At 44.3% G+C, this 12,894-nt stretch overlaps 2 protein-coding genes across 2 annotated transcripts in view; one reads left to right on the forward strand and one right to left on the reverse strand.

Annotated features, from left to right (window-relative positions):
- The window catches only part of ALS2 (alsin Rho guanine nucleotide exchange factor ALS2), a 66,522-nt gene extending 62,190 nt beyond the window's left edge, over positions 1-4,332 (reverse strand). The window contains exon 1 of the mRNA XM_066622261.1: positions 4,265-4,332. The gene's annotated coding sequence lies outside the window, so the exon portion shown is untranslated. The remainder of the gene's footprint in view (positions 1-4,264) is intronic.
- Positions 4,333-6,408: 2,076 nt separating this feature from the next.
- The window catches only part of CDK15 (cyclin dependent kinase 15), a 48,283-nt gene continuing 41,797 nt past the window's right edge, over positions 6,409-12,894 (forward strand). The window contains exons 1-5 of the mRNA XM_066637202.1: positions 6,409-6,483; positions 7,924-8,067; positions 9,685-9,782; positions 10,764-10,843; positions 11,623-11,717. Of these exons, the coding sequence (XP_066493299.1) occupies positions 7,927-8,067; positions 9,685-9,782; positions 10,764-10,843; positions 11,623-11,717 (414 nt within the window). The 5' untranslated portion in view covers positions 6,409-6,483; positions 7,924-7,926. The remainder of the gene's footprint in view (positions 6,484-7,923; positions 8,068-9,684; positions 9,783-10,763; positions 10,844-11,622; positions 11,718-12,894) is intronic.

Genomic DNA, 12,894 nt, shown 5'->3' on the forward strand with positions numbered 1-12,894 from the left:
ACACGACGTGACAAACAGCAGTAGGAGGCTCAGTTCAGCAGGCACAAATCCGAAGTGTGCTTTTCAGTCACTTGAAAAGCATCTCCCATTCATCCCGAGCCCCCACTGGTGTTCGTCACATCACATCTGGCCTCCCAAACAAGAAGTTAACTGGCAATGATATCATCACCTGTTACTTCCAGTATGTGGACAATGTGAAGTGGTACAGGGACAAACGTTGAGGAACACTGGACTAGAGTACATTCCTGTCTGCAGCAAGGCTAGCCCTACCTTCCATCCTACTACACTCAGCCATGTTTGGCAAGATACAATACGAATGTCATGAGAATGACCCAAACAACGTTAATTTTTTTTTTTTTTGTAATAACCTTTGGCTACATCACTGATTACTGATCTGCTTCATTCATATTGCTTAATGTCTGGATTACAAAGAGAACAATGAACACAGAACAACCATTCAGCCTAATTATTCCATTAAAAAATAACTATCTCAAGCAGGATGTGGATGAAAAGAACCAGGTTTTACTGCTAGAACAAGACTAGCAAAAAACAAAAGAATCGATTGTTCAGTTGTATCCTAAGGCACTCACAGCTAAGTTTGAAAATGCTTTATGATTTACAGGGAAACTCTTCATTCTTTAAACACATATTTTGACAGGTTAACGGTGTGAGGAATTCAGAATATCTGAATGCATATTCAAAAAAATCCATGAAATTATTCCACATAATGACATGCCACTTCCATTTTTGGAAATAAATTAACAACATATTTCACATTTAACCCTGGATAGCATCCAAATTTAAGTTAGCAACAGGAACTCTAGGGCAGCCAGTTAGGATTTGGGTATTTTTTTTCATCACACAAGTTTTTTACATTAGCACTTCTACAAATGCTAGAATTTTTCAGCTCTGGAACCAACCTACTATATTTAAAATCCTCTAGGAAAGTTCAACTAACTACTTTCAGAGATTGACCTCAATCCTGTACAAAGCTAGGCTAACTCTCATTGATTTTAATAGCATTTAAGTAGCACAAACATGTTGCAGGATTCAGTCATATCCGTTAACTCCCAGAATGCTAATTTAAAACCATATTTCAACAAAAAGTCAAAGCGTTATTATTCATTATATACAATATAGATCTGTGGTGTTTACATCCCTGTGTGAGGCCTCAAATGGTCACAGAACAACAAGTGGCTCACTGGTAGGGGGCTGGTGGCGATGTCATCACCAAGTGCCAGAACTTGGGAGGGATGAGGGCCACCACCCAGCTGGTAGCAATCTCAGTGGATGAAGGAAAAAGAGAGGTCAGATGATTTTAAAAGAAGGGCAAGACAGAGTAAAGGGGAAGAAGAAGAAACTAAGGAGTAGACAGAGTGGGTCAAGCAAGGAAGAAGAGAGAGGGGAATAGAGGCAGCAAAAAGGATGATAACACAAACAGGAGCAACTGGAAAAGAGGATGCAGGAGGAACAGCACAGCACAGCACGTAGAGGAGGAGGGAAGCCTGAAAGAAAAGGTGGGAGTGAACTGAAGCAACAAGAATGGGGAAAGGGGCAGGGGCAGGGGCAGGAGCCAGAGCGGGGGGGGGGGGGGGAGAGAAGCTCCCTGGAATCTCCTGGGGCAGTCAGACAAAGCGTAATGCCCATAGACAAGGGATGCCCAAGCATAAAAGAAAACCCACTGGCAGGAAGGAAAGATGGAGTCCCTTAGGATGTCCTGGCCAATGCCAAATCAGCACCATGATGCACTCCAGCATATCCAGCTCACCTGGTTCATTGAGGGTTTGTATGTTAAGACAAAGATCACCAGAGCATCCGGGCCAGCAAACAGAAGGAAGACATATCGGCAGTGGGAACACCAACTGGGGGCACAAAGTGCCAATTAAGAAATCTTAGTAGCAGCAAGTTGGTGTCTGCTGTTGTGCTTTTGGAGCCCCAGGGAATCCCTGTGCCTTTGATATTGCACCACAACCCCCTTGGGACAAGCCCTCAGGGGCTAGGGCAACCACAAGCTCCTATATGTGAAAACACATGAAAAAAGTGTCCAGAGAACCAATTTGTTGGAAGCCCAAGCTATCAGCTAGCAGCTTGTGTGTTCTTCTCTGCTACATGACAAAACAGCTGCAGGGCAGGCACTTTAAATGCCTCTTTTTAATAATTCAATTACTTATGGAAATAGCCCCCAAGAGTCCACAGACTACAATCACATGCAAACATAATTTGTAAATCCCACTGAAATTTATTTCTGAATAAACTTGCTTCAAATTCTAAAAGGGACAAAACACAAACCTGATGAAAGTAGAATGGCTGAAAAGTAGCAACCATCAAGATAAGAAGTTTATGGGTTCTCACAGGGGAAGTATTCAATATGTCATGACACAGGGTATCATTTATAAGCAATTGACAGCACAATCCTATGCCTGTCTACTCAGAAGTAAGCACAATTCAATGGGACATACTCCCAGACAAATGTGTATAGGACTGCAGCCTGAGTTTTTGTTGAACAAAAAACCCAGCTATTTTGCAAATAAATATAAGATTACTACCAACTGCAACACAACAAAATGCAGCAGCAGTGGTCAGTGACAGTGTCTATTCTCTTCCAGGAAAGAAAATGCACACTTGACATCCATAGTACTATGCTGAATATTCCTAGCTAACAGTTCAATCTACACGTCTATTCAAAAGTAAGTCTTAATGAGGTCTATGGGACTTATTCTCAAGGAAGTGTACATAGGACTGTAGTCTTACAGCCTAATTCTGAGCTGTCCAGTGCACAAGGCTGCCACGGCGCCAAAAAGGCTACCACAGCATTCAATGCACAACTAGGCCGCCCTCAGCAGCTCCTCAGGAGAAGGGATGTCGTCCCTTTCCCCCAGGTAAGGAAAATAGCCCCACAAAGAGGTTACTTGATTCTGAGGCAGCTCTGGAGCTGGTGCAGAATCAAGGAGTCCCATGTCAGGCTGGGCAGCCCGACAGGGAGCTCAGGATCCTGTGGAGCTGAGCTCTGCTGGTCCTGCTCCCTCCCACTCTGTGTTTCACCAGCAACAACATATATTTATCACTTGCTCTATCTACCTAGCCAAGTAGGTAGATAGAAGGAAAAGCAGAATCAAACCATTTCATTTAAGATACCCCTGCCCAACACTGCAAAACAAATTCTGCCTTAGCCACAGCTGGTAAGGACTTTGACACTTTCCCAGGGATTTGTTTTTCCCTGAAAAGAGACTGGGCTGTGTGTGCAATACACCTACCTCACATGAAAGAAACAGCAGGTGCATTCTAAAGAGGGCCTGTGCAGGGAGGGGAAAGAGACTTGAAGGCAACAGGTAACAGACACTTGATGCTGCTCCAGGATGGCCTTGCTTTGAATTACAGCTAAGGAGATGCAGAGTGAAGCGACACTGCTCACTGCGACACCGAGAGATGCAGCTGCTGAAATCCTGTGGCAGGACTATTGAGCAAGAACTCTGATAAACTAAATGGTTATTTCCAGTCCATTATTAAAGACTTATCTCCAGAGTGTGTCAGTTGTGAAGGGGACTGGACAGCAGGGAGGTGCAGTGGGTGAGGAGGCAGGTGAGGCTGAGCCTCCCCACTGGAGTCCTTCGAAAAGCACCGCTGCCGTGTGAGGCATCTATGGCTCCCCGCATGGGTTGTGGGTGCTTGGGTGCCTCACACAGCAGTGGTGCTTTTCGAAGGACTCCAGTGGGGAGGCTCAGCCTCACCTGCCTCCCCACCCACCACATGTCTCCAGTGGGGAGGCTCTGCCTCACCTGCCTCCCCACACACCACACCTCCCTGCTGGAAAGACAACATCCACTCCTGAGAGTGGGAGAGAGCCATCATGGGTGGGTAATCCTTTTTATAGGGTCAGCTTATAAAGAACACAGGCAAGGGAAGGGCACTACTCCCTGAGGAGGGAGAACACCAGTGCGCTCTCAGCACAGCCTGTGTGACAGCCAGGCTGAGTAATGGGGGGGACCACACGATGTGGCCACCTCCACAGCTGAGGCGCTAATGCGAAGAACGTTCTGAGGTTGCTCAGAATGCGAGGCACGCGCCCCTGCTCGCCGGACCGTGCTCACAAGCACGTGACTGAAGTTTCATTCCCCCCCCCCTCGAGTTCTACTCCATTCCCCAGCTCGCGTGCTGGCCAAGAGAGGGGGGAGTAGCGAACGTTGGCGTCTCGCGTTCGCGGTGGGACATTCCCCCCCCTCGGCCCCCTCCCGCGTTCTAGGGCTCCTCCCCCTGCCTGTCTCACCTGGAGCTGCGCACCCTCGTTTTAACCGCCAAGAGCCCCGCCGGCTTCTAAGGACGCTTGAATCAGCTGATTCACGTAAAGTGAGAGAAGGAAAAGGGCGGGGCTTACTAGGCAAGGGGGCGGTGCTTGCTTCCTGGCCTTTGGCCGATGAGGCAGTGAAGCGGGCAAACAGGGAGGACTAGCTTGGTTGGAGTGAACAGACGGGGCCTCGTGTGGGACAAACTAGTGAAAGGAGCATTCGGTAAACATGCTCTGCCAAGCAGAACAGGGAAGCAGGTGTTTGCAGGGAAAGACAACACCCTTTATAGTGGGGTGGGATGGATCAGTGTGGAAAGGGGGAGTATCTGGGGGGTGCCCTTGACTATTTTCTTATCTATCGGCAGCCCAATCCTAGGCATGTCTACTCAGAAGTAAGTCCCATTAGTATCAATGGGGCTTACTCTCAGGAAAGTGCGGATAGGATTGGGCTGTCATGATCTCACTTGTGCAAGGAAACAACAGTGCAAACTGCAGTAATTCAGAGTAATTCTGCAGCATACAGTGTATAAAAATACCCAACTTTTTTTCTTTTGCATAAATATAAAATAAAATTTCTTTTGCATATTTCTTTTGCATAAATATAAAATAAAATAGGATAATAAATATAAATAAAGGAGGCATGGGATAGCACTACCAACCCCCTTTCTCTCCCCCCCCTGCCTTTCTTGATGGGTGGGCAACAAGGAGGCAAAGGCAGAGTGATCCTGTTTTGGTCACTTATGGAAATCAGCATTTGGAACAGGGTTGCTCTGCTCCTTTTTTGTGTGACACTGCCAATGCAGCGGTGGTGCTGAAGGCTTCTAAATGCTGTTGGGCTGCAGCTGCTTTCAGCAAGCTAGAAGAGAATTGGAATGATGAATTAGAGCCCAATCCTATCCAACTTTCCAGCACCAGTGTAACCACAACACAGCCTTGAGGTAAGGGAACAAGTGTTCCTGTATCTTGAGGAGGCCTCTGTGACTGCTTCCCCACCACAGGATGCAGTGCATGCCCTATTGGCACAGCTGCACCTGCACTGGAAAACTGGATAGGATTGGGCACTAAATTGGCTGGCTGGACAGTGGGCCAGGTGGGTGACAGGCAGATACGGTGTGCAGGGTACCCTATGTCCATTCACCATCTCCTCAAGCCTCTCATTTGAAGTGGTCGCTTCAATGAGTCTCATGGTTCAGCTGGCCCTGTTAGGACCAAGCAAAGAGATACAAAATCCTGGGCAAGCATTCTAGTTCTCCAGAACTCTTCATCTAACTAGCAAAGCAGAAATCAGGCAAGACATGGTGTTCTATTCCCCCCCCCTTTTAATAGTATTAAAATAGAGTTTAATTAGTCTCATGTTGATCACTAGATACTGATCATGATCTCAGATGGCATGCAGGGAGAAAATGAAGGATGGTGTACGGTTAAGGAGTTAAACTTAGACCTGATTCAAATCCCCACTCAGCCATGATTCAAATCCCTACTCAGCCATGAAGCTTCCTGGATGACTTTGGGCCAGTCACTCTCTTATCAGCCTCACCAACCTCACAGGGTTGTTGTGAGGACAAAAGGATGGGAGGAACTACACCACCCTGAGGTCCTTGGAGGAAGGGTGTTATAAACATGTGAAAAATTAAATAAAAATAATTATGACTGTATCCCAATTTTAAGAAAATGTGAAGTTCAGCAGTAACTATGTTCTGACTGTATGTTTGTTCTTGCAGAATGGGGATTTTTGTATGTGTATCAAAGAATACAGACTGAGATTCATGAGACTGAGAGACAATGATCCATGGGACCTCAAGATTACCTTAATACATTAATTGAAATAAGTTTCCATTTTAGCAGCTGGCTCACTTCCCATTCATATGATAGTTTCAGAAACCACATTCATTAAAATTAGGATGAATTTGAAAGAGTAAGTGTTAGGGTATGGGAAGAAAAAGTTTCTTCAATCATGAGACCACTTGCAGCTGAGATCTCATGCAAGTCATATGAACATTCATGCTTTTTCCCATTTCTGGCAAATTGAACGGGAAAGATAACAGGAGGGAGGGAGAAGATCAAGCAGAGCACTGAAGAACATTGAAAAAGTCCTGTGAGGAAACGCGAATGTCAATCCTAGGTGAAAATTTTGCATAGAGGTAGAAAGCTCATCCCAATAAGGCAGTACTCAACCTAACGGAGTGGAGGAGACTTCAAAGGTATGTAGTACTCCAGCCAGCCTCAATTATGTGATGTTACTTTGGATAAGGGCAGCATTTCCCATGAACATTGTATAAGACATTTCCAGATCAGAGTCTTAGTAGCTACATTAGGCTGCAATTCTATGCACACTTTCCTGGGAGCAAGCCCTATTGGACATGATGGAACTTACTTTTGAGTAGACCCGCTTAGGATTGGGCTGTCAGTCCCATAAAAGAGGGAATGCTATCGAAAACAGGATGTCTATCACTCTGATAGGCATAGTGTGTGTGGAGAGAAAATAGTGTACTAATTCCTAGAAAGGGCAGAATGTGTGGATCTGTGCACTCTATACACAGAGAATCATTGCACCTCTTAAAAGTTTCCTATCAACAAGAGCAAGGCCACCGATTGTCAATCTGGGATACTTCCCAGCAATAGGACTTTAGTTTTCCAAGTAAGGTGGAAGTGCATGTTAGGTTGCAAACACATGTTGCAACATCTACATTTGTTAGAATAATGCAGGGATGGAGCACTTGCAGGGGAGAGTTGGCCAACAGGAGGGATACTTTGCCTCTCTTACACTTCCTGATTTTTACCTGTCAGCTCTCCAGGCTTGTCCTCCATCTCTATTTAGTTCTGGTTTCTAGTTCTGGCTAGGATAAAATGCCTTATAGCACAATCCTATGCATGTCTACTCAGACAGAAGAACATCTCATTGAATTCAATGGAACTTGCTCCCAAGTAACCGGGTATAGGGCATTTGCAGAGAAGAATGGTGGTGAAGTTTTTTCTGCTTATCTACTGATTTTGCCTTGCAAATTCTCTCACACATCAGCATTAAGAAGCAAACACAGGGTTCGTAATGCTTTATTTCCCTCATAAAGGCCAGGATGGTGTAGTGGTTTGGGAGCTGGACTTAGACCTGGAAGAGCCAGGTTTAGCTCCCCCCTCAGTCATGAAGCTGCCTGGGTGACCTTGGGAATGTCACTATCTCTCATCATCTCACAGGGTTGTTGTGAGGACAAAAGAAGAAAAGGAACCATGTATACCCCCTGAGCTCCTTGGAGGAAGGGCGGCATAAAAAAATGAAAAATAAATAAATGAGGTGTAGTTGTGACCTAAGAATCAAACTATATATTACATTAATAACTAGATTGGCCCTGGTGTCCTTGAGTTCCCCCCCCCCAAATAGCTGTGTATGTGTGATGGGGGGGGGTGTTCTCAAGAAAAAGGCCAAGGTGGGTTTTAACCCACTGTCCCTGTCAAAGTCCCAATCCAGATTCCCGCTCCCCCATACCTGCTATTTTCCTTAAGAGATAAGCTCCTATTGGTGCTGATTTTTGTTCATGTAAGAAGAAATACTGTACAGGAATGGGCAGCCAGGAAGAAGAAAAGAAAGAATGAACAATAATAGACATGTTCTTGTTCTTGAGTTGGTTGCCTTTCCCCCCTGCCAGCTAATGGATCTCAACAGAAAGCCACAGCGAGTGACTTTATCGCAGCCACAATGGTTCCACACCTTTCAGCCACAACAAGCTAGGAGAGCAAGACAACGCCGTCTTAGTGACCCGTCCCAGAGTTTTGCTGAGATACCCCAGTGGGTGAGTGTGGATTGCGCAGAGTGATTCAAAGAAGACATTACCATCACTTGTGTATTTGAATGTGCAGCCTAACCTATTCCTAGTGCGAGCAAAAATCAGTTCAAATAACAGATAATATAACATTTGACATTTAATTGCCATCAGTCAAAAAATAACATGATACAGATGGCTATGTGGTTATACAATATTTGGTCTCAGAGGAAAAGTAACGCAACATGGGTGTTCCTGCACTGGACCGACTGCTGTCTGGGTAAGAACTTGAAAGCTTGTTCAGACTGAATGAGAAAGATAACAAATTTTAATGTCAACTGCATGGCAAAGAAGCTTGCAGCTGCAAGAACCACTTTCAAACATGATTTTTCCTGAAGAACACTATTCAGGTTGCTTGTTGACCTACACAAGCTGAGATTGCTCCCTAGAACACCTCAGACCTTCTCCTGCATTCCAGTACAGACAAGTCCTGTGTCAAAAGAGCTCAGTGTTTTGTGTCTGGGCCACTGTCTGCCTGAAGTAACTAAGGACATAATCCTAACCTGTGCTGGTACAGTCAGGCCACAGTAGCCTGCACTATATCCAACACAGGTGGGGAGGCTCCTGGACGTCCCCTACTCTGTGTAACACCCCAGGCTGCCCTATTGGGCTACTCAGACCTGTGCAGCTATTTAGCTACCACAAATCTGAGCAGCCCATGTAAAGCTGCCCAGGATGGGGGCAGGGTTTTGAATATGGTGTGCAGCCACTGTCAACTCCACCTCCATCTGGGCGCTCCCCTGATCCTCCCCTGCTGCGCTCACCCCCACCCAGAAACACTCTCTCCCCACCTCTCGAAACGCTGTCCTGCCACCTTCTCAGATCTCCTGTGCTGTGCGATACAACCTACCTTCCTTGGCCGGCACGGAATGGGATCTGGCAGTAGAAGGCTGGCGCGTGTGCCTTGTGCTGGCGCAGACTGCTCCTGAATCGGTGGAAATGTGCTTTATGGCACGTTTGAGACACAAGTCATTGTTTGGATTGGGCAGTCCATACTCTTCATTTGCTGCTGTTATTTGTAAACATGCATAACCTGCAATCTGAGCTTCATCTGAAACAGGAGGGCACAGGTCCAAAACCTGCCTGAATGCTTGTGGCTCAGCCCTGGAACATGAGAAATATTTTTGCAGAGAAGAGATCCTCTAAGCACGAACCAAATAGATTTCCCATAGTGCTGAATACACCTAGTAGCCTATTAGATGAGATGGCAGTTGGACTGTGTGACTTCCTGGCAATCTTGAGTCTGTCTGTCTGTCTGTCTGTCTGTCTGTCTGTCTGTCTGTCTGTCTGTCTGTCTGTCTTTCTTTCTTTCTTTCTTTCTTTCTTTCTTTCTTTCTTTCTTTCTTTCTTTCTTTGAAATTAACAATTGCTGATTGTTGAACATCTCCTAATCAAGTGAAGATTAGTTGCCTGCCCAGTGCGTCTGATCAAATTATTCACTTTCATATGAATGTTTAAAACTGGTCTAACAGTAACTATAATTTTCTTTACTTTGTGTTCATAGACAATCGTAATCTCATTTGTTTCTGCTGAATCCCAATTCTTCTATTAAATCTAGAAAATTCATGCTTTCTGCCCTTATCTAAGCCAAGAAGGGATCTCCCGTTTGGAAATGCCTCATCCTACTTGAACCTGGAGAAACTGAGTGAAGGTTTGCACTCTACAGTATACAAGGGGATTAGCAGGTGTGTTTGTTTGTGTATGTGCGAGAATTACTAGTTTACTCTCATTAATTTATCTGTAATATGAAATAGTGATACTTTGTACCTATACACCCTAAAAAAAGGAAAGGGAAAGTCTCCCCCCTCCCCCGGCAGGCAACAGGATGTGATTAAAAGGCAATTTCTCAGTAATGTCACACTATGCTGAACGGAAAGTGATTAGAGGCTGCAAGGAGGAAGTTTCTGATTATGGTTGTGAATGAACTTGACTGAGGGGGGCTTGTTGCAGTGTAAACCTTATAGAAGGATAACAAGCATTGAGACAGAAATTACCAGGTAATATAGTGCTATAATAAGGCTGCATGGAACTATCAGTTTAATTCTGTTTACAGCTGATTATGAAAGAGTAAGGTCTCAGCAGAGCTAACAGGTCTTAGAGTAGCATCAACCTCTGAAGACCTGATTCCATATGCATGTTGATCAGAGTGGGTGTTTCATCTCCAGACAAGGGAAGGGACCGAGGATTTATTTCTAGGTCTGAAGAAGGCACATGTGAAAAAGCATAACTCCACAGGTGGGTTTAAAACTTTTAAATAAATAAGAATAGGACCAGAAACTGGTCTGATGGATTCATGCCAGTCAGAATACACAATCCCATTGGCTGTAGTGTGGTCAGTTGCACTAAGGACAAAGAGTGCTATGATGATTAAACAGTAAAGGAAGCAACATTCTGGGAATTATTACTATACTCTGTTTAGCCATATGAATAGGGCTACTGTTACATACTAATGTGTGTAATATTTATTTGCTTATTCCAAATTTATATCTTTCCATTCCCTTTAAAAAAATGTACACTAATATGTTGTGTACTCCTGGGGTAGGACTGAATCATTTTAACTAAGGTTGGACAAAGTAGAAGCAGCCTCATTTTGACTTAACCATGTTGTAACTTGTGGATCAGAATGTAAAGTATGGGTGTGCATCAGTTATGTTTTGTCCCATTAGAATATATGGCCAGCTGGTAGCTCTGAAAGTCACCAACCTGAAGACCGAGGAAGGAGTGCCGTTTACGACCATAAGAGAAGGTAAGAAAGAAGAAAGTGACCCCAGAGCTTAATCTGTGTCAGGGCTCAGCCCCTGGATCTGTGTTCAGTATACACTTTGTGTCCATTAACAAGAAAAGCAGTAAGTGACTGGAAGAGGGGATAACTGTTCTGACTTTCAGAGTATTTCTCCTGCTTAGGGAGAACGCAGATACTTAAAACAAAATAGTGATTAAAATTATTTACAATTTATTTTTAAAAGTGTATCCTGCCTCTAGATTTAGGATGACTAACAATTTACATTTAAAACATAAACAAAAAAATCGCATTAAAACAAAATCAGCAGCAACAATAAACAAAAAAACAAGAAAAATAAAAATCACATTTCAAGCAGCCTTAGAACAAGTTAGCAACAGCCTGTGAAAATAGTAGTCAGATCTTAACTGATGCAATAACGTTGACAGTGAGGGCACATGCCACACTTCATAGGGTTGGGTAATAACATACATATAAATAAAAATTAGTCTGGATGAGAAACATGATCCTGACATTGCCAAACCCAGAAATCCTGCATTACAGAAATGTTTAATGTTCTCTGATTACAGAATGTCAAAAGAATGGCATCTCTATAGCAATTTCTCTACATGCTTCAAGGAGGAGCACAAATTCTGACAAGTTACAACTCCTGCTTCAATTTCTAGGCATCGAAGATTGTCTCAGGCAGTTGACTTTCACCAGATTACTTTGTAAGCTATGCTGTTAACTGCTTCCTCTTTTGCTCATAGCAGTTCTCGGTCTGACTACTGTTTATATTTCTTTAGCATCCCTCCTCAAGAGTCTAAAGCACACCAATATTGTGCTCCTTCACGATATCATCCAGACTAAAGAGACCCTGACATTAGTCTTTGAGTACGTGGTGAGTTGCTTATGATGGATTTGTGAGCCATGGTTGGTCCAGCTTATGATGGATTTGTGAACCTTCTGATGAGTCAATAAGCATGCAATCATATTTTTGCAGAATGCTAACAAAGCATTTTTATAATGATGTGTAAGGCATGAGTACATCACAGTGACTGAAGCTTTTGGCTTGTTTCCCCCTTTCCCTATGAGGGCCGCCTGCTCCTTTAACTTCCCTTCAGTAACAGCCATGGTTTGAAAATGAGTTTTATTTGCACTAAAACTTGTGAGAACTGCATGATTTGTACTCACCATGATAACAGACTGCCATACAGCCACTGATCTAGTTCACAACTAAGGACCCGATCTTATCCAACTTTCCTGCAGCGATGTAGCCACAATGCAGCCCTGAGGTACCGGGAACAAACATGACTGCCCTTCACTGCATGATGCAGCACACATCCTGTTGGCATGGCTGCGTCAGCCCTGGAAAGTTGGGTAGAATCAGGCCCTTATTAAAATCAATAAAATGCAATGCGGCTAGCTACACAGTTCCTTTCCTGAACTGGAATTTATGTTGTAGCTGTGTTTCATTCTTTCAGCATCTCCCACAGCTTGGGAGATGACCTGGATCCCACAGTACACAGGCTCAGCCTGTGAGTGCCCAAATCAATGATAACCCAGAGCAGCTTTGTGCACATTTGCCTTAAGCAACCTTGGTGTTAATCTGCCTCTCTGATTGGCAGGTCAAGACCACCCAAGCATCCCTACCTGACCTCTGACCTGGTCAGATACACTGAACTGCCCAAAGGACTGGCACCTGCCATTCTCAGCAGGTGGGATGTCTAGGGTCTGTTGTTCATCTGCAGTCAGATAAAGAAGATGACAAATATACAAAATGGTTGGACCATGTGGCCAGTTTTAACAATGGAGTGTTCCAGATGACTCAGCTGAGCCTCTTTCAAACTAAACCTACCTAGGGGTTCCCTTAAAAGAAATAAGGTACAAAAGGGGAGGGGGTTCACCAAAGCGCTATTTTAATCATTAACGGCCTTGCATGAATATTGAGCAGATACAGTTGACCTGATGATACAGTTGAGCAGATGTGGTTGACCTGAGGCAGATGTTGATGAATTCTTCAGACAGGCTCTCAGCACATTGGATTTTCTGTCCTCAACTCTGTTTCTTTCTCTCTT

The sequence above is a fragment of the Tiliqua scincoides genome, chromosome 1 (genome assembly GCF_035046505.1).
Source record: "Tiliqua scincoides isolate rTilSci1 chromosome 1, rTilSci1.hap2, whole genome shotgun sequence".
Classification (NCBI taxonomy): domain Eukaryota; kingdom Metazoa; phylum Chordata; class Lepidosauria; order Squamata; family Scincidae; genus Tiliqua; species Tiliqua scincoides.